This window comes from Erinaceus europaeus, chromosome 1 (assembly GCF_950295315.1).
Source record: "Erinaceus europaeus chromosome 1, mEriEur2.1, whole genome shotgun sequence".
Taxonomy (NCBI): Eukaryota; Metazoa; Chordata; class Mammalia; order Eulipotyphla; family Erinaceidae; genus Erinaceus; species Erinaceus europaeus.
Genome location: NC_080162.1, coordinates 19,718,187 through 19,740,257, shown reverse-complemented (window position 1 = coordinate 19,740,257; position 22,071 = coordinate 19,718,187). Strand labels below are relative to the sequence as shown.

Genomic DNA, 22,071 nt, shown 5'->3' with positions numbered 1-22,071 from the left:
ATTATACTATCGCCATGCTCCAGTTAGCAACTTTGAAGGGAATTATTTTTACATACTCAAGCAGCAAACTTTACCTACTACGGTGAGTTCCAGAGTAAAGGAATTCTGCCCGGTTTTGTTGGTGGCAATACAAGTGTAGGTTCCTGCATCGCGTTGCGTGAGTGGGTCAATGAGTAGAGAGTGAACTCCCGTCTCCCTGACCAGCATCTTGTGGGAGGCATCTGGTAGTACCGGTTGGCCATTAAGTAGCCATGTCAGCTCTGGAGGTGGTAGGCCACTCACCTAATAAGAAACAAGATAGCCAAGGCAAATGACATTTATTTGGTGGCTCAATTCTTCATCCTCATCTGGCACCAGCAAGTGAGAGGAAAGAGGGAAAGCACTCTTTTCTGTAGGGCATCAGGACAAAAAAGGTCTGGCCTTATAAAGTTAAGCCATATAGCATTTTAACCCCAACTCACATCACAACTATATCCTAGTCTGGGATAAATAAGACTTGATATGTTAACTGGATGAATAGGCCTGCAGCATCAATTTCAGAACCAGTTTGTCGTTTATATTCCTAAAAAAGCAAGAGGTAGCTAAAAGAAAGGGCAGGTATAAATCAACGCTTTCAGACTGTACCGTCTATTGTAACTACATATATCTTTTAACGTTTAGGGCAGAAGTTAGTGAGAGAACAAGAATGGTCTAGAGAAATGAACTCTACAAAAGCTTAACCTCAAGCCCTTACTAATTTGTATTTAATTTTCCATAACATTCTGCATTTTTGTCTATAGTTTTTTATATTAATGCTTTTTAAATTTTTATTTATTTATTTTCTCTTTTGTTGCCCTTGTTTTTTATTGTTGTTGTTATTGTTGTTGTTGTTATTGATGTTGTTGTTGTTATTGATGTCATTGTTGGATAGGACAGAGAGAAATGGAGAGAGGAGGGGAACACAGAGAGGGGGAGAGAAAGACACCTGCAGACCTGCTTCACCACTTGTGAAGCGACTCCCTTGCAGGTGGGGAGCGGGGGACTTGAACTGGGTTCCTTGCTCTGGTCCTTGCGCTTCAAGCCACATGTGCTTAACCTGCTGCGCTACTGCCAGACTCCCACTAATGATATCTTAATTATTCAACTGAACTTAGTTTCTGGTGAAAGAATTAAAACGGGGGGGTGGGGTGGGGGGTGGAGTGGGGGGGTGGCCAGTGGCGCACTAGGTTAAGCGAACATAGTATGGATTGCAAGGATCCTGGTTGGAGCACGAGGCTCCCCACCTGCAGGGGGGAAGGGGGTGTTGCCTCACAAACAATCTGCAGGTGTCTGTTCTTCTCTCTCCCTATCTTCCCTTCCTTTCTCAATTTCTCTCTGTCCTATCCAAAAAGATTGGAATAAATATATATATGGCTATAGGAGCGTCATAGTATAGCCACTGAGCCTCAGCGATAACCCTGTAACACTGAAGGCAAAAAAAAAAAGAATTGAAATGCTGAATATCTAAAGGTAATAAATTAGCATTAATATGGTAAATCACTTTCCGATTTCTGATTACTCCTATGACTATGTAGAGGTGTGTATACAGATTATTATACTTAAAATTTTTTTATATATTTATTTATTTTCCTTTTTGTTGCCCTTGTTTTTTATTGTTGTTGTTATGGATGTCATCGTTGTTATATAGGACAGAGAGAAAGGGAGAGAGGAGGGTAAAACAGAGAGGGGGAGAGAAAGATAGACACCTGCAGACCTGCTTCACCATTTGTGAAGCGACTCCCCTGCAGGTGGGGAGCCGGGGGCTCTAACCGGGATCCTTATGCCGGTCCTCGAGCTCTGCGCCACATGCGCTTAACCCGCTGCGCTACCGCCCGACTCCCTTTTCTTTCTTTTTAAAGAAATTTTATTTTATTTTATTTTTTAGAGAGATGCAGAGAGACACATACAGAGAGAAACACCAGAGCACTGCTCAGCTCTGGTATATGGTGGTGTGGGGGATTGAACCTGGGACTTAGGAGCCTCAGGCATGAGAGTCTGTTTGCATAACCATTATGCTGTCCCCCCACCCCTCAGATTATTCTATAATATATATGTATGTATATATATTACAATTAAAAATTTTTTAAAATATTTATTTTCCCTTTTGTTGCCCTTGTTTAACATTGTTGTGGTTACTGATGTCGTTGTTGTCGGATAGAACAGAGAGAAATGGAGAGAGGAGGGGAAGACAGAGAGGGGGAGAGAAAGATAGACACCTGCAGACCTGCTTCACCGCTTGTGAAGTGACCCTGCAGGTGGGGAGCCGGGGCCTGGAAACCCGATCCTTTCGAGGGTCCTTGCGCTTTGCGCCACGTGCGCTTAACCCGCTGTGCTACCGCCCAACTCCCAACAATATAATTTTTATTGAGACATAAAGGATTTAATTTCACGAAATATTTTTGACTGGCATTAAATGCTTCAAAAGGGCATTGTGAGGGAAAAAATGATGTCTCTCTGTTCTGTATTCTGCCCTCCCTTGACCCAGTACAAATAGTGACTGGGTGTGTGTCTCAGCGGGTAAAAATATATACTTTACATGCATGAAGCTCTAGGTTTGATGCCCAGCACTGCCTTTAACAGATTGGAGTTCTGCTCTCTTTCCCTCATAAAACAGACATTTTAAAAAGTGAAATAAATTTTCTTATAAAGTGGAATTTTAAACAAGTACAAAATATAAATAGATCTAGAGGCAAGAATGGGTGCTAGAATCTACCTTACAGTCCAGTCGACAGAGTCGTCCTTCATGAGCTACCATGTCCCCAGGAGCTTGCAGGAAATGTGGTCTGAAAAAGCGTTCCTGAAGGGGCTCTTTGTCTCTTTCTTGCATTCGGGACCTTCCTCTGTAACAACGAGCACGTTCAGGCATTGAATATAGAGACCGTTTTGCAAACTTAGGATAACAGACTATGGACATTCAGGCAAGTAGGATCTGGAGATTAGATTTGTGGGGTGAGTGGGAAGGGTAATGAGGAACCATAAATAAATGACAAACAATATATAAAATGTGGAGTTGATGCAAAAACAAACAAACCAAAAACCAAAAACAAGATGGTATTAAAGTCACATTGTAGGATTATCTTGTGAGATCTGTAGTCAAATAAAAGGGCACTTGCTCCTTCCTCTATAGTCATTCTGGGTTAAGTAGCTCAGCTTTCCTTGACTTAGAATTTATCGGCTATTCAAAAGTTTCAATTAGCAAACAAATAAATCAGTATTCAATCTGACCCTCAGATGAGTGCCAAAAGAGAGGTCCTGTTTATTGCCCAGACAAATCAGCTGTAATCTCTATGTCTCTAAGCAGTAAACTTTAACCTGGCAATTATGGTAGAATATTAAAGTTATCATAAAATAAAACTGCTTAAGAATAATCAACAGTAACAGTGGTCTTTGAAGAAAAATAAACACAAAGCAAAGGTATAGTTGTGATGGTAGTGTAATACTGTATCTGAAATATGGGTCACAGTTTCCGTTCCTTTGGTAAGTCAGATTGAATTCAGCCATGTCAGCACTACGGAATGTTTTACAAGGACTCTGTGGCACCTTAGGACTCAAGGGAAAGTCATTCTCGTTATTCTTGTATTGATAGTTAGCAAAGTCAGAGTGGAAGAAAGTCTATCGCTAAGGAGACAATTACAAAATCTTTGATCTGTATACACATATCATTAAAGGCTTTTATTTTCTTAAAGACAAGATGGTCATTTAATGCAAAAAAGTTTTATTGGGGCCAGGTGGTGGTGCACCTGGTTAAGAGCATATATTGCAGTGCACAAGGACACAGGTTCAAGCTTCTGGTCCCCACCTGCAGGAGGAAAGCTTCACGATTGGTGAAGCAGAGCTGCAGGTGTCTCTCTGTCTCTTTCCCTCTCTATCTCCCACTTCCCTTTCAATTTCTTTCTGTCTATATCCAATAAATAAATAATTAAAAGTTTTATCTCTTATTTGCATAGGTACAACTAAATTTTTTAATCATTAAAAGTGTGTTACAATCTATTGTTTCTCAATTTTTTTTTCTTCTTCTTTTTTTTTTTTTTCCCTCCAGGGTTATTGCTGGGCTCGGTGCCTGCACCATGAATCCACCGCTCCTGGAGGCCATTTTTTCCCTTTTTTGTTGCCCTAGTTGTTGCAGCCTCGTTGCGGTTATTATTGCCATTGTTGACGTTGCTTTGTTGTTGGATAGGACAGAGAGAAATGGAGAGAGGAGGGGAAGACAGAGAGAGAGGGGAGAGAAAGATAGATACCTGCAGACCTGCTTCACCGCCCGTGAAGCGACTCCCCTGCATGTGGGGAGGAACCGGGATCCTTACGCCGTCCCTGCGCTTTGCGCCACGTGCACTTAACCCACTGCGCCACTGCACGACTCCCGTTTCTCAATTTTTAATGTGCTAATCACCTGGGAATCTTTTTTTTAAATAATTTTATTAAAGGGTTAGCGGTAACAGCTAATGGTCTATAGTATGGTTGTTGCCACGTGGGTAGACTTTCTCATCTCATTGTGATAGGTGTCTGCAAAACACTCCAGCCCCCAACTTAGGTCCTTTCCCACCATCCTGCACCAAAGCCCCAAAGCTCTGCCCCTCAGCCCCCTCCCTGCTTTCCTTCCCCAGAGTCCTTTGCTTTGGTGGATCTTGGGGATCTTCTTCAAATGTAGATTTTGATCCAGAAGACTTAGACTGGGACCTGGGATTTTGCATTTGCAATAAACTTTCAAGTGATGCTAGTGATACAGATAGAGAACTACATTTTACAGTTTGTGTATCCAAAACCCTTGGTGCTTATTGTAGTGGTTGGACACTTGGGGAGTGGTAGAGAAGGGAGAGTCTTATTGTTTTTACCTGTGAGACTGGCCGTCAGATGTTAGTCTATTGCGAATGGGCAAACTTTGAACCATCAAGTGTCCAGAACAGCTGATTCTCCCCTGAGGAGTAGAAGATAATGAGAATAAAATAAAGATTGCTCAACATTTTTTCAACTTATATCAACTGTTTCTGAACAAGAACACTATAAACCTTTGGTCTAACTATTACAAATGTTCTTTGGAGAGGGGTTGTGTAAACAATATAATGTTACTAAAATCACTGTTAATAGTCAAGGGAGAAGTGTATTTAAGAATACCGTGATTATTTTCATTGTTATGCTGAGAAATAAACCACAGATATTTTTTTACTATTATTATTTTCCTTTTTGTTACCCTTGTTGTTTATCACTGTTGTTGTTATTATTGTTGTTATTGCTGTCATTGTTGTTGGATAGAGCAGAAAGAAATTGAGAGAGGAGGGGAAGACAGAGAGGGGGGAGACAAAGATAGACACCTGCACACCTACTTCACTGCTTGTGAAGCAACTCCCCTGAAGGTGGGGAGCTGGGGGTTCAAACCGGCATGCTTACACCGGCCCTTGTGCTTCGTGCCATGTGCGCTTAACCTGCTGCGCCACTGCCCGGTTCCCAGACCTCAAAATGAATTAGTATGTCCATGACATTATTTGCGGCCATATGGATAAAATTCTTTTATATTTTCCTCAATGAAGATTACCTTCAAAACTAATATTTTAATAGGAAAAATGGTGAGAATAGAAATTAAAGTTCTGTTTCCCATCTAATAGTAGTTGAGATATTTTTCTGTTATATTTTAGGGGGGGTATATATTGCACTCATTCAGAAAGACTGCAACTTTGCAACTGTTACCCAAAAAGGGGGAAACTGTGAATGTGGTAAGTAACTGCAAATCTTTATGAATAATTTGCTTATTTTCTGAAGGATGGGAACAAATTATTCTATGATAGAGGGATTTTTTAAAACTTTTTAAATAATTTTTTTATATTTATTTATTCCCTTTTGCTCTCCTTGTTGTTTTATTGTTGTAATTATTATTGGTATTGTTGTTGTTGGATAGGACAGAGAGAAATGGAGAGAGGAAGGAAAGACAGAGAGGGTGAGAGAAAGGCAGACACCTGCAAACCTGCTTCACCGCCTGTGAAGCGACTTCCCTGCAGGTGGGGAGCCGGGGCCTCGAACCTGGATCCTTATGCCAGTCCTTGCGCTTTGCACCATCTGCGCTTAACCCGCTGCGCTACTGCCCAACTCCTGATAGAGGGATTTATAGGCTCTTTTACAGAGTCAATAGGTTGAAAAAATATAAGACATCCCATTAGGTCTGGGAAGTAAACAGAAAAAAGCGAATAGGACTATTGTCCTTTGATAAAGGTTTAGGCATTGAACAACCAACTGATCAGTGGTTCTTTAAGGCTGTTTAACTGTTCTTTAAGGTTGTGATAACAGTGTTCAAGTCACACACAATCACAGTGCTTCCTATTTATTTTCCTCAGAAATCCTTAGTAGTTAGTATGTTTCAAGGTCTCATTCATTGTGACATCAATCATGCCTTCCTTAGAATGCAGTATGGTAGTACAGCTGAACTCTGCATCTTCACCTGGGGGTTGGCAGCCATGATGGTATAGTTACCATCATCATCACTGGTGGTGGAGTCAATGTACAGAGAACAAGTCCCATCTTCTTCTCGCCTCATTTTGCAGTGCTCACTTTTCTTTGAAATCTGTGTCCCATCTTTGAACCAGTAAACCTGAAATGAAAGATAATTAAGGAGAATATATCCGTTCAAGTTAAATTATCTGGACTTTGCTAATTTTTATATCTTTTTTCTCTTTCTTTTTCTTCTTTCTGTCTTTTTTTAATTATTATTGTAGGGGATTTTTGTTTGTTTGTTTGTTTGATTTTAGATTTTTCAGATAGAGAGGGAAAGAGGGGAATACACAACAGCTCTAAAACTTCACCTAGTACCATGTGGGCTGGACTCAAACTTCAGTCAAGCACAAGGCCAAACAGTCACCTTCCTGGGTAAACTGTTTTGCTAATCCTCAATGTGAACGTTTTTTAACTGAAAAGGGGGAAGTAGGGGGGAAAGAGGAGAAGAAGGAGGAAGCAGAGAGACCAAAATGTCTTCAAGTGCTGTAGGGGTCAAGTTCTTGAATCCGGGTTGTGTGCCTGGCCAAGCAATGGACTTACCAGGGGAAAACAAAATCTCACCAGCCCTCTGATAATTGATTTTGTTCCCACTGTGGATACATTAGAGTCCAATCCAGACTTTCTTGAAAGTGTTGTCTATAGTTCTGTACAGTTGATTAACCAACTGATAGGTCATTTCCCCTTACCTTTGGGACTGGTATTCCAACAATTTTGCAGGTGAATGTGACTGGAGAGCCTTCGGTGACCCTGAAGTGTTTGAGTCTTTTGTCAAAGACAGGAGCAAGGCACTTGCCTGTAGGGATCTCATCATGTTGGATTTCATCATCCGATTCATCAACAGGAGTTCGTTCCAAACGAAACTCTATTTCATTCATCAGCCTCTGCTCAAAATTTGAAATTTTGTATTCCTGTCAAAATGGCAAACATGTCAGTTTCTAAGGGTGGAAGGGAATAGTGTCTAAAATAGAACTTGAGAAGACAATTTTTATTTTATTTATTTTAAAAATCTTTTTTTTTGATTGGGTAGAGACAGAGAAATTGAAAGGAGAGGGGGAGATAGAGAGGAAGAGAGACAGAAAAACACCACTCGTGAAGCTTTCCCCCTGCAGGTGGGGGACCAGGGGCTTGGACCTGGGTCCTTGTGCACTGTAGTGTGTGCGCTTAACCAGGAGCACCACAACCTGATCACTATTTTATTTTATATTTTATCTGTTATTTGTTATTAATAGTTTGTTATAAGATTGAAAGGTCACAATCTGTATCCCCACCCTCCTATCTCACAAAGGTAACCACCACAGTTCTCATGAGTCTTATAGTTTGCTCACTTCTGTTTTGTTTGGATTTTTTTTTTTTTTGGCAAGTTGATGTAAATCAGATCTCTAGCTTCTATATCTGAGTGAAACCATCGGGTAGTTGTCTTTCGTCTTTTTTAATTATTTTGCTAAGCGTAATCACTGCTAGCCTCATCCATTTTGTCCCAAAGGATGCAATATCATCTTTTCTGGTTGCAGAGGAGTATTCCATGGAATAGATATTCCATAACTTCTTTAGCTAGTCATCTGATGGTGGGCATTTAGGATGCTTCCACTCTGGCTGTGTGAATAAGGGTGCATATCTCCCTTCGAATTAATGCTTGAGTGTACACTGGATAAATGCCTAAGAGTAGTATTGCTGGGCCATAAAGTAATTCCATTTCTATTTGTTTAAGAGCTCTCCACACAGTCTTCCAAAGGGGCTGTGCCAGTTGGCACTCCCACCAGCAATGTAGCAGAGTTCCCTTTTCTCCATAACCTCTCCAACACATGTTATTTCCTGGTTTGTTGATGCCAGCCATTCTCTCAGGGGTGAGATGGCATCTCAGTGTAGTTTTAATATGCATTTATCTCATGATAAGTGAAGTGGAGCATTTCTTCATGTGTCTGTGGGTCATGTGTATCTCTTATTTTTTAAAAAATATTTGTATTTATTTGTTGAATAGAAACAGCCAGAAATTGAGAGGAAGCCGTGGGGGGGGGGGAGAGAGAGAGAGAGAGAGAGAGAGAGAGACCTGCAGCCCTGCTTCACCATTTGTGAAGCTTTTCCTCTGCAGGTGGGGACCAGGGACTTAAACCTGGATCCTTGCACGTTGTAACATGTGTGCTTCTTGCTTTTTAATTTTTATTGCATCTATTTATTGGAAAGAGACGCCCAGAAATCAAGGGAAGCAGGGGAGATAAAGAGGAAGAGAGAAAGAGAGACACCTGCAGACCTGCTTCACCACTCACAAAACGTCCCCCCCCCCAGGTGGAGACCAGGGGCTTGAGCCTGGGTCCTTGTGCACTGTGACATGTGCACTCAACCAGGTGCACGACCACTTGCTACCCTATGTGTATCTTTTCTTTAGAAAACTCTCTGTTTAGTGATTTGGCCAATGTTTTAATGAGATATTTTTGCTTCTTTTGTAGATTTATCTACAAGAGTCTTTTTCAAGTTGGCCTTGGTTCACCAACATTGGACTATGCCACTCTGTTTTGTTTTCCCCGAGAAGACAGATTTTTAAGACTCAGATATATGGGGGTGGATGGTGGTGTACCCAGTTAGGCGCACAATGTGCAATGACCCGGGTTTGAGCCCCTACTCCCACCTGTAGTGGGGATGCTTTACAAACAGGTGTCTATCTTTCTCTCTTCCTCTCTGTCTCTCCTTGTCCTCTGTCCTGTTGGGAACATGTGTGAGCCTGATAGAGCTTAGGGAGAACCACCCCCATCTCTGGATGGAGGTCTGAGAAGATAACCTCTTGGTAAGTCTCTCTCAACCGAGGTGAGCATAAGGGGGGAAACTCAGACGTGGTTCTTTCCTTCTTGACTCTCAGGCCCACAGATACCCCAGTACTTCCCTCCATTAACTGCAGGCCACATGGCCGCAGATTCACTCATTCAAAGTCACCTTCTGATCACAGAAGAACACACCTTATCACACACTTCATCACACACCTCAGACCCCAGACAAGAGAAATGCCAAACTATATGGCCTTTTGATATTCATCTTCTCTCTGTCTCACCCTACGGGTTTAACCCCTATGCTTCTCTCAAATACCTTTGGATAATTAAGTTGCTTGTGTTATGGAAAATAACTGTCTTGTATCTCATCAATTCCTATCATACCAGCCCCCTACCTTAGGGGCATGCTGACTGTTAAGAAACCTGTAATTTCTGTCATATTTCAACAATAATTAACTTCATTGCTTTTCTATTTAACTCATGTCCACGTTGCTAATAAACGGACTCTAGGATTCTGGGACTCTAAGGACTCAGATTCTAGATTCACGCTAAGAGTCCCCTGGTGTCTTTTACTTCGTGTCACCCCTGTTGTGAGCGAGAAAGAACCAGCCCGTTACCTTTCCCCTGGAGTACACCCTGTCGGAGAAGGAGGGAGACACCCTGAAATCTGGCGCCCGTAGCGTGGGGCAGAATTTCCCGACCTCAAGAGGAAAATCGGCCCATCAGGCATCAGCCTTCACCCAGTTGAAAAACGCTGGCCCAACTGAGGGGATCAGGACCGTGGCTTCAGGAAATCAAGAAGATATAGCGAAGCTCACGGAAAGGTAACCCCAAGGCTCTCATTTGAGCCCCTGTGATCTTTATCTCCTTCTCCCTATCTTTTCACACTCCAGGGAAGCTCGTGGAGAGGATACAGAGGGAGAACCTCAGTGGAACAGAACCCTGGCCAGGCTCTGAGAAACTGAGTATTCTTCCCCCGTTGAATCTTAACGGGTCTGACCTAATCTTCCCTCCTATCCAAATTTTGTAACATTTGCTCTAGACCCTCACCTAATTTCTGAGCTAAACTGACATGGGGAATTTTTTTTCAACCCTCCAATTAAGTGCTTTCGAGACTTGTTAGCTACCAGAGCGTTAAAGCTATCAAAGAAACAGGCCCTACGATTTTGGAATATGGTGATTCATGTAGCCCCCTGGTTTAGGAAAGAGCATATCTATGACCCAGAGTCATGGGCCTGTGTGGCATATTTAGCCCGCAAGGAGGAAGCTGAAGGATTAAGAGAACTAGATGTTCAGTTCCTGGCAATCATTGCTACATTAAAACAGTGCGCAGCATCTGCTTAGGAACCAGAGAAAAGGGACAGCTCTCCCTCAGCCAAGTAGCTGGAGGGCGGGGCCACTCTGGCACCCCCAGTGCAAGTCTTAAAGGAATTGAAAGGATCAGATACTAAAAAAGAGGCTAGCCTTGAGACTGCTATTCAGGAATTAAGGGATCAGGTTGCTCTCTTGGCTAAGTCTAAGCTTTTTTCTCCAGAAAGGGCAGAATCTGAAGAATCTGTTCTGCAGTTTCCGTCTCTCCCTCCACCATTCTCTGCACCTTCCTCTCCACCTCCGCCTCCTCCTCAGATACCCCTGCCCTTCCCTGCATGGACCAGGCCACCATCTCTGGTGTTGCCCCCTGGACCACAAGCATTATTTTTGCCTGTATCACCGCCTTGGGCAGTAACAGAGCCAGCTCCGAAGGCACAGGCACCTCCGATTCAGCCGCCATGTCTGTCACCGCCGGCTGCACCCAGTGCGCAGTTAGAGGCGCCCACGGCTTCATTGCCATCACTGCCACAACCTATACAACTCCCACAAGCGCCGCTGCCCTCGGCACAACAGGCGCTATCGCCCGCGCCAGTGATTCTGGCTGTGCCAGAGCCGCAGGACATGCCAGTAAATGAAAGGCAGCTGCGGGATCCACAGCCACCTGCACAGACCCTGTGCACCGCCCTTCTCCCTCCTCTTCCTGCTCCAACTACCTCACTGCTCCCTGTCACTCCAAAAGTGGCTATGACAGACTCTGAACACTTATGCCAGCTAAGAGATCAGTTTTCCCTGGGACAGCTTAGTGCGTACTCTGTAAATTTGGTCCCAAACAGGCAGAAACCTAGCTCCTGGTACCCCTATGCAGTTTCTGATTTAAAAGAACTCAAAATCGCTATTCGGGAAGATGGAGTTCATTCCCCTTGGACAAAGTCTATTCTCCAGGGTTATCTACAAAGTTTAAATACACCCCAAGATTGGAGAGATATTATGAGAGCTGTACTGCCTAGCCCACTTTTTCTCCAGTGGGAAGCATTTTTTCGGGATGAGTGTTTGCAGCAAGCCCGTAGAAATACTGAAGGGCAGCCAGATTGGAATGCATTATTTGGCACAGGCTGCTTGAGCACCGGAATTCTTCAGGCAGAGGCCAGGTTTCCACCCGGTTACTTTGACCAGGTGCGCCTCTGCGCAATGGAGGCATGGGACCGATTAACACCACCTACAGGCGAGAGCCCTGCCCCTATACTTAGCCTATGCCAGGAACGAGACGAGTCTTTAAGTTTATCACCAGAGTACAGGCCAGCCTAGAGAGAAAATTTTCTGATCCAAATGCCCGTCAGTTATTATTAAAAACTATAGTATGGGAAGGAATGCTTCCATACTTCCGTCAGGCATGTTTGTCTCTAAAAAATGAGACCCCAAGTCAGTGGATTTTAGCCACTCAAGAGATAGGGTCCAGCACTCACCAGGCTACCACTTTGGCACAAGCTTTTGCAGCTGCCCTAGATAAACAGAAGGGAGCCTGCTTTCAGTGCGGTCGCGAGGGGCACTGGCGTAACCTGTGTTTTAAAGGCAACAGGGACCCCGCACCCCATCTGGCAACCAGAAAGCTAAGACACTTTGTTCTCGGTGCCAGAAGGGCTATCATCAGAGAAAAGAGTGTTGTTCTAAAACGCATAAAGATGGCACACCTTTACCACACTTTGACAAAGATTTAAACTAGATTTGGGGCAACCCTTAGCCCCTGAAAGAGGGAAAGATACGGAAATAATAAAATGCTCTGTAGATATCACGCCTCCATTCAGCCAGGGAGCCTGTCCGCTGCCCCCTGCACTGCTCCCTGCTGAGCATAAGGGAGAGCACTCAGTCCACGAGAGGACCCAGGATAAAGATAGCTAGCTGGAAAGGGTAGGTGCTAGTCCAGAGCCAGAAGTATTGTGGACTACCCGTTATTGAACGAGGTCACCCAATTATGACACTCCTGATTGACAAAAAACCTTTTAAATGTCTGACTGATACCGGAGCTGACAGAACTATTTTAAGACAGAAGGAGGTGCCCAGGCACTGGAATCTCCTCCCTGGACCTAGACTTCATGGGGTGGGCGGCCTTACACAGGCCTTTCAGACCCAAGACCCACTTGTTTGGGAAGATCCTGATGGGACTACTGGACTTTTCCGCCCTTTGATCGCTTACATCAGCACTAACCTATTGGGCAGAGATTTATTAGAATCTTTAAATGTGACTATCTGTTCTGACCCCTCTACAGGGCGCCTCTCTCACGAGGGTGAAAATTTTAAATCTTACCAGCACCCCCAATTCTAAACGCCACTGTTCGTCACGAAACCCCTCACCTAGAATGGCTTTCTAATGACCCAGTCAGGGTAGAACAGTGGCCTTGCCAGGAACAAAGGGTTAAACATGATATTCCTGGCCTGATAAATTTTTTTTAATTCGGCAGATGTGATTCAACAAAATTATTTAGTCTAATATTGTCATCTAAAATAAATGTAACAGTAAAAATTTATTTTTAAACATTTAAGCTATGAGGTTTATCTTAGCTTTTTAAGTGAAAGATCAATTGTGTACCGTACCACCCTTGTTTATAGCTGCCCTAAGGGTGTGATAAGCTTTGTGATAAACAAAGATTCTAACAAACTAAGTTTATAATTAAGTGATTAAAAAAATAGTAAACATTTTATCATGTCAACACATTAGGTATTGACTTTCTATAACATACTGGTATATTTTAATAAAGAGCCTTCTAAAATCATATGAAGGAACTCAAGCCAATTCTAACCATTAAACTTCTAACTTGGTACACATTATTTTCTCTTAAGTAAATAATTATAGGTACAATCTACAGATGAAGAACCGACTGCTCATATGGTAAGATTTAAAGCTAAACATTTTTCTTTTTTATTTATGGGTGTGTGATGACTTTTAAAGTCACTCATATCCTAAAATTTTTTTTTCATTTTTTTACAAACGTCTTAAATTTTAACGCTTGACCTGCCATAGTGAGAGCACTTTACTGGCTCCTACTTTGTTTAATTAAGATCCTGCTATGCAGAATTTGAAGACTAGTCCCCATTGATAAAAGCCAGTGCTCTCTGGCAGATTGATGTAACTCACCTGCCCACGTTTGGTAAACAGTTTTTTTTCTCAGTTGGTACTTTTTCTAAATTTATGTGGGCTACAGCTCAAACAAGAAAAACTATAACCCTTAAGCTCAATTAATAAAAAAAGAAGGGGAATGCACCCCCCCAGTATTCAGTTGGCTAAAGTATCAATGAAGTAACTTTACTAAACCTTCTTAATATTTACAGAAATCCGAATTGTCCATTTATTATATCTCATTGACAAAGCCACCCAATTTATAGAGACACATAGTCATAGAGACACATTTTTTTTCTTTTTTCTTTTTCCAATGCTGGAATGTTTGTTTTCCTTTTATTATGGTGGATGACATTACTGCTCTTGGAAAATCCACAGAGTCCCTGTTGGCAAGTCCTTACCATTAAAAGACACCATTCCAGTATATACTCCAGCTAACCTCACCAGCCTACCCAATTCTCTTTCTGCTGACCTAATTTTCGTGTCAGTTCTTCTCTACCTGGTCCTTGCCTCCTAGTTTTTCTTATTCCACAGCTGACCCGCTATGAAGAAGAAGAATTTCATCAGCTGGCGCTGACCCACCAGAGGACCAGACTTGCTGTTTCTTCCCTTGGACATCACATCAACTGACTGCATCCCTTAAACTTGCTGGTGGACTTTGGAACAATCTCTCTATGCTGCTGGACACATTGAAAATCAACTTCGACAGTCCATTTGACTTCACCTCGGACAGCTTGGAGCCTCTCCAGAGACAGATGAACTCCCTTGCCAAGGTGGTACTCCAGAACTGCCATGGTTTGGACTTGATTTATGCTAAATAGTGTGATCTTTGTCTAGAAAAATGTTGTTTCTTTTGTAAATGAAATTAGATTTGTAAAACCGAAATGTTAATATCTTGCACAAACTTAGCTGTGATATTAAGAATTCCTTTTCCTCTTTCGGTACTAACTCCTGGTTCTCTTCTCCTTTAACTGCTTGGCTTCTACCTCTCCTAGGCCCTTTGCTAGCTATGGTAGCTCTATCGCTGATTATTCCTTGCCTCATTCAATTCCTCAAGAAACGCATACATGACATAATTAATGTTACAGTACAGAGAGTCTCAGTTCACCCTTACACTCGTATTCCTTTAGAGGAAAGAAATGCTCTAACTGACATTGATCCATAAACACTGTTCATTAATTAAAGAAATTAGGAGGAGATGTTGGGAACATGTGTGAGCCTGATAGAGCTTAGGGAGAACCACCCCCATCTTTGGATGGAGGTCTGAGAAGATAACCTCTTGGTAAGTCTCTCTCAACCGAGGTGAGCATAAGGGGGGAAACTCAGACGTGGTTCTTTCCTTCTTGACTCTCAGGCCCACAGATACCCCAGTACTTCCCTCCATTAACTGCAGGCCACATGGCCGCAGATTCACTCATTCAAAGTCACCTTCTGATCACAGAAGAACACACCTTATCACACACTTCATCACACACCTCAGACCCCAGACAAGAGAAATGCCAAACTATATGGCCTTTTGATATTCATCTTCTCTCTGTCTCACCCTACGGGTTTAACCCCTATGCTTCTCTCAAATACCTTTGGATAATTAAGTTGCTTGTGTTATGGAAAATAACTGTCTTGTATCTCATCAATTCCTGTCATACCAGCCCCCTACCTTAGGGGCATGCTGACTGTTAAGAAACCTGTAATTTCTGTCATATTTCAACAATAATTAACTTCATTGCTTTTCTATTTAACTCATGTCCACGTTGCTAATAAACGGACTCTAGGATTCTGGGACTCTAAGGACTCAGATTCTAGATTCACACTAAGAGTCCCCTGGTGTCTTTTACTTCGTGTCACCCCTGTCGTGAGCGAGAAAGAACCAGCCCGTTACCTTTCCCCTGGAGTACACCCTGTCGGAGAAGGAGGGAGACACCCCGAAACTGTCCTACTGAATAAAATGGAAAAAAAAAAAAAAGCCACCAGGGACTATGGGGCACTGAGCCCAACCATAACTCTGCAAGCAAAATAAATAAATAAATAAGTAAATAAGTAAATAATTCAGATATAAGATTTATAAAATGGAGTCCCAATAAACCACACAGGTTTCACTTTCAGTCCCTCACCATGGACCAGAGATTTCAGTGTCCCTTCTATAATCCTAAATTGTCTTAGTGAATCCTGGCTTCTCAGCTGAGCATGGAGCCCCAGTAGCATTCTCTAGGGAATGGAATGGATATGGAATGTGATTTCCTTAACTGCTATTGTCCCTTACAACTGCCTACACGGGATTTTGATAAAGCTATTATGAGCTGTATTCTGCTACAACTTCCTACCTCTAGTGGACACTCCCACTTGCATAGTTGAAGGAAACTTGTTTTGAATTAACCTCCCCTGACCACACATCTGCCCTTATTGCATCTCTCTCCTTTCCATACAACCAAACTATGTATTTCTTATTGTTATGGGACAATTTAAATTTCAACAAACTATTCAGCTTAATGAGCTTACCTGTTGATTTGATTTAACATCACCGAAATTCATTTTTTTCCCCAAGTCTAGAATTACAGCATTCTTAGTTTCACGAATATAATCATCACTCACTGCTTGGGGAGACTTTCTATTTTTCTTCATTAGTCCCTGGGATGGCCTGCAAAATAAATTCACACCTGATCCATCCATGAAAAGTACTGGTCAGTGTATGAAGAGCTACACATGAATGGATAACTAGACACCCGGATTTATGAAACCCTCATGGAGGGAATTTTGTGTGAATGTTGAGTACTACACAGAGATCTGTTTTCAGATTTCAAGATCTAGTTTTAGAATAGTGGATTGCAGAAATATTCTATGTGGTTATGGAAATAGAAAAGTAGTATATAGAAAGTAAGTTATGGGGTGGGGGTAGATAGCATAATGGTTAGGCAAAGAGGTTCTGAGGCTCCGAAGTCCCCGGGTCATCCCCTGAACCACCATAAACCAGAGCTGATCAGTGCTCTGGTAAAACAAACAAACACAAAATTATCTTAGTGGAAAACTGGGAAATGTTATGCATGTGCAAACTATTGTATTTACTGTCGAAGTAAAACATTAATTCCCCAATAAAGACATTTAAAAAAAAATCAAATAACATAAAACAAGAATTAAATAAATTACTTTTAAAATTGGCATTGTAAAAAAGATTATCTTAGAAAGATGATGATAACAAGAAGCCAGGATGACATTTTCTATTTATGGTTCTTATTAAATTGTTAAAATTACATAAAGTAACTATGTCTTTTATTCTAAGGCCTTTAACATTCTATTTTCATCCAAGACAGGGTTATGTAGGAATCTACTAACCAAGGGTACTGTCCCAGATCTATTCCTTCTCAACTGATGTGTTTTGACTCGAGAAATCCCTGTTACATGGGCGGTGTACTTACGTGGAAGGTGCGCTTCGTGGCAACCCCATGGCGTTGGTGGGTGGGATGACAGGGAGGGAAGGTAGAACCGAGCTGAGGAAAGCCACTGGGTTCTGAATCCGGCTGGTGGGAGAGACAGGAGTTGGGGACACACAGTGAGGCTGAAACTGGTTGCCACCGGAGATGGAAAATGGTGATTGCGCTGGCTCTGTTGGAGCTGGAGCGAGTGGATCATTCTGGATGGAAACACCTCCTATAGGTTTGGTTTGTACAGAAGGGTGAGAAGCGAAGAGGTTTTCTTTGCTTACTGTCCTCTGAATGGCTTGAGGAGTGCTGTTCAGGGTGAACACTGGAGAACTAGACGGGGACTCAGTTGCTGGGATGGTATTTGTGGAGAAGAAATGCCTTGGCCGGGCCAAACTGAATGTCTGTGCTGAAGGGGTCTTCACTGGTTTGCCAGTTGATGTCACCGCAGAGGGCTCAATGGAGTTCAAAATACTTGTATTGAAAGGAAACTCTTTTGGAGATGAAGGAGAGGGACTTTGCAATTGCTGTTGTTCCAGTAAGACTTGGTTGTGGAGTTGTTGTAGCTGGCTGGAATCGCTATACACAAAACAGAAGTGAGGAGAGAGGGAAATCCATTACTACTGGCCTCACCCTTCAGAAAACACGCATACAGTCTGTTTATGATTTTATGCTGAATAAGAACAGGCAGCGTTAACAGAAATCAGCTAATTTATCACTGGTGGGTTGTTTAGTTTGTGGCCTGGAGTTGTGTAACATAGCAGGGCAATTTTAGAATGGTTAAAAGTTGAAAGAAAGGAAGAAAAAGAAATGAAAGGAGGAAGAAAGAAAGACAGCATTCTTCTTGTTGGGAATGCTCAAAGTTCTGAGACTGGCAGAAGGGCCTCAGTTTGAAGACAGAAGGTATTGAACTAGACAATGACATCAACTACTGAAGGATACTGAAGTCTCTGAGTCAATGTGCTGTATTCTTCACTTTGCCCCACTTAGAGGTAAACCTTAACATGGATGTGTCTTAGTGCTTCTCATCTTCCCCTCACAACAAATATTTATAAATTAGTTGACCATATATCCTTATTTGTCCAAGACAATTCTGGTTTATGCCTATTTTCCTGGCATAATTAATAGTGTGCTATTTCATGCTCAATAATGGCATGTCTTGAATGATAAGTAATATGTCACCCTAATTATAAACATTGCCTCAAGCTTTTCTTGTTCTTTTTTTAAAAAAAATTATTTATTTATTTATTCATGAGAAAGATAGGAGGAGAGAAAGAACCAGACATCACTCTGGTACATGTGCCGCCAGGGATCGAACTCAGGATCTCATGGTTGACAATTCAGTGCTTTATCCACTGCGCCACCTCCCGGACCACACTTTTCTTGTTCTTAAAAGGAGAAAGTTCAAACTGGGACTAGTTGTCTACTTTAGGAATATAGACTACAGAAGCATTACATTTCTTATTCAATTTCTCTCAAAATAGTTACTTTTGTAAAAGATTTATCTATTTGTTAAAGGGAGACAGAGAGAGAGATAGAGATAGAGAGAGAGAGAGAGAGAAGAGATAGAGAGGATGTGAAGAAAGAGAGCATTGTCCTGACACATGTGATACCAGGAGTCAAACTTTGGACCTCATGCTAGAGAGTCCAATATTTTATCCATTGTGCCACTTCTCAGGCTGCCCAAACAACTATTTTTAAAAGAAAAATGACAAACAAAAAAGTCTAAAAATCATATATACATGAGGTTTTCAAAACTATCAAACTTTTCTTTTAGGAGAATGCACCCTTGAGCAAGTAACTAATGAGTAACATGGGGAAGCAGGTGGTGGTGCACCTGACTTAGTGCACACATTACAATGTGCAAGGACCTGGTTCAATCCCCTGGTCCCCACCTGTAGGGGGAAAGCTCCACGAGTGGTGAAGCAGGGCTGCAGGTGTCTCTCTGTCTCTCTCTACCTCTATCTCCCCCTCCACTCTCAGTTTCTGTCTCTATATAATAACAAATAAACAATTAAAAAAAAAGATTTAGGGGGTAGATAGCATAATGGTTATGCAAAGAGACTCTCAAGCCTGAGGATCCAATGTTCCAGGTTCAGTCCTCCACACCACCCTAAACCAGGGCTGATCAGTGCTCTGGTAATAATAATAATAAAAGAGTAAGGTAGAGAAAGACCCACAAGGGAGAGATGGTGGTGTTTCAAGATTACCATGGTCTATGTACTTAAGAAATATAGGGGAGGGGGCTGGGTGGTGGCACACCAGGTTGAGTGCACACATTACAGTGTGCAAGGACCTGGGTTCAAGCCCCCAGTCCCCTCCTGTAGGGGGAAAGCTTCACAAGTGGTGAAGCAGGGTTGCAGGTGTCTCTCTGTCTCTTTCCCTATCTCTCCCTTCCTATCAATTTTTGGCTCTCTATCAAATAAAAAATAATAGTAATAAATTAAAAAAAAGAAATACAGAGGGTTTTTGTTGTTGTTTGTTTGTTTTACCAGATCACTGCACGGTTCTGACTTATGGTAATGTGGGGGATTGAACTTGGGTCTTTGGAGCCTCAGGCAGGAAAGTCTCTTTATATAACAAATATGCTACCTACCCCCACTGTAAATGAGTGTTTAAGCTGGGAGAACAAAGACCTTAAATGACATTTTAGTTATGACATTAGATCTAGTCCTTTTTATTAAATGAAGTATACTCAGATATAGAAGTTTATTATGATGATTAGTTTAGTCAGAGCACTGTTCAACACTAGTTTATGGTGGTGCTTGGATCAAACCTGAGACTTTGGAGTCTCAGGCATGTGTCTTTTGCGTAAACACTATGCAATCTCCCCAGCCCTAGAGTCTCACAAAATTTAAGCATCAATGGATCTATGAGATACAATGTTTTGATTGTTTAAGAATCTAGAAGAATTCATTTGGGAACAATGTGTCTTTATTTGAATTGGCTTTTTCATCTCATTAAAGTCTTGTTTCAGAGGGATTTAAAATAACTGGATTACGTTATTTATTACATCAGGGCAAGGATGAAACAAACATATTGCTACCTATTTTGGGGAAATGTGAAAATGTACCCTGTGACAACAAAAATCATGTAAATCAGTATTTCCTCAAGAAAGTGATATTAGAATAGCTAGTCTGAGTAAAAATGTCTCTGCAGTCAGCTTTTAGATATGGTTTTAACAGTGGCTACTTCCTGGGTAAACATTAGAGTCACCCAGAGACATAGAAGATAAACTTTGTGGATTTAGGAGTCACTTCCCAGACAGTCAGTGGCCTGGGAAAGAAGCCAGGCATAGTTACTATCATCTTTTCAAATACAGGCCAGTGCTTCTGACATTTTATCATGCCTCTGCTTCTTAAATTTTATCTTGCCTCAGACTCCTCTGGAGGGCTTGTTAAACATATTTCTGGGCCCCACCCTCAGAATTCTGGTTTCAGTAAGTCTGAAGTGCTATCTGAGAGTCTGCATTTCTAGCAAGTTGTCAGGTGAGGTCAAAGTGAAAACAGCCAAGCTCTGGGAGATTCTTGTGTTTTATCTCGTGTTGAAGGGCGGAATGTAGATAGCGTATCTCATATTCAGAAGCATTGTTCTAAAGGAACCTTTGTCCCTAAAGCATAAATTTCCCCAGTATATTCTGATTGTCGTCTGATATTTCACTCACTTTAAGTGTTAATTAATGTTGTGATTTTTTTCAGCTGGGTGTGGAGGGATAATAAAAACTTTGTAATTTAGGTTCTCCAACTAGTAGTTTCCAAACTAGTAGTTCTCCAAACTAGTAGTTTCAAGTCTGCCTGCACATTAAAATAATCTTGGAGAGATTATAACTTACTTAGGATGGGAGACAGAAAAAAAATGTTTTTTTTTTTCCCCTACCAGCACTGTTCAGCTCTGGCTTGTGGTGATGTAGGGGATTGAACCTGTGACTTTGGAGCCTCAGGCATGAGAGTTTGTTTACATAACCATTATGCTATATACCCTCGGCCCCAGAATTTCTTTTTAAAGCTCTGTATTATAGAGAACAGTCAGGATAAAGAATCATGACTTTAAAAAGGGTAATATCCAATGCCCTCATTAACCCTTTTGTGGGCCTCCTAGCACCTTACCCTCACTATAGCAGGCAATGCTAAGGACGGCCCACTCTCTGAAGAGAGTCTGGGTACTCTTCCACTTGAGAATTGGTCCTGTAATGTGTGCAGCCTACAATGTTCCCTGCTATGACCATGAACTGTGAGCCTAAACTGACAGGGACCCAGCGGTTATATGAGCTCCAGTGGTAACTATTAATACACGTTAATACTAGGTCAGATTGGTGTGGTAGACAGTTAACTGTATGTATATATACTTTTTTTTTCAAGTTTGGGATCACTCTCTGCCCTAACCAAACTCTCAAGTTCCATTCTCAATTCTGGCATCATCCTCCCAGATAATATTTCTAGTCTACTTTTATGTTAGCTATCAAGCTCAAGCAAAGATTACTCCAGTCCTTAGCTCCTAAGAGCATACCTAAAGTAGACATCCTAGCTTCTTTTCACCATAGGGCCCCTATTCTTGTTGGCTTTCATCTTACTCTTTGGTTCAAGCCCCCGGCTCCCCACCCCACCTGCAGGCGAGTCGCTTTACAAGCACTGAAGCAGGTCTGCAGGTGTCTATCTTTCTCTCCTCCTCTCTGTCTTCCCCTCCTCTCTCCCTTTCTCTCTGTCCTACCCAATAACAATGACACCAATAACAACAAAAATAATAACTACAACAATAAAATAAGGGCAACAAAAGGGATAAATAAATAAATATTTAAAAAAATTTTAAATAATGATTTGTATTAGTGATTTAATAGTGATTTACAAGATTATAAGATAACAGGGCTATAATTCCACACCACTTCCACCACCAAAGTTCTGGGCCCCCACCTTGCTCCAACAGTAACTACCATAGATATCCCAAGGTCATAAATGTGGGCTAACTATATTTTTTCTCTTTT

General features: G+C 41.8%; 1 protein-coding gene across 2 annotated transcripts in view; it reads right to left on the bottom strand.

Annotated features, from left to right (window-relative positions):
• MYPN (myopalladin) overlaps nucleotides 1–22,071 on the bottom strand; it is a 94,348-nt gene that overhangs the window by 9,901 nt on the left and 62,376 nt on the right. For both annotated transcript variants that reach the window (XM_007524165.2, XM_060194692.1), the window contains 7 exons: nucleotides 17,091–17,672; nucleotides 16,177–16,315; nucleotides 7,185–7,406; nucleotides 6,446–6,595; nucleotides 4,851–4,933; nucleotides 2,732–2,858; nucleotides 75–282 (listed from right to left, as the gene is read on the bottom strand). In XM_007524165.2, coding sequence (XP_007524227.1) covers nucleotides 75–282; nucleotides 2,732–2,858; nucleotides 4,851–4,933; nucleotides 6,446–6,595; nucleotides 7,185–7,406; nucleotides 16,177–16,315; nucleotides 17,091–17,672 — 1,511 coding nt within the window. The remainder of the gene's footprint in view (nucleotides 1–74; nucleotides 283–2,731; nucleotides 2,859–4,850; nucleotides 4,934–6,445; nucleotides 6,596–7,184; nucleotides 7,407–16,176; nucleotides 16,316–17,090; nucleotides 17,673–22,071) is intronic.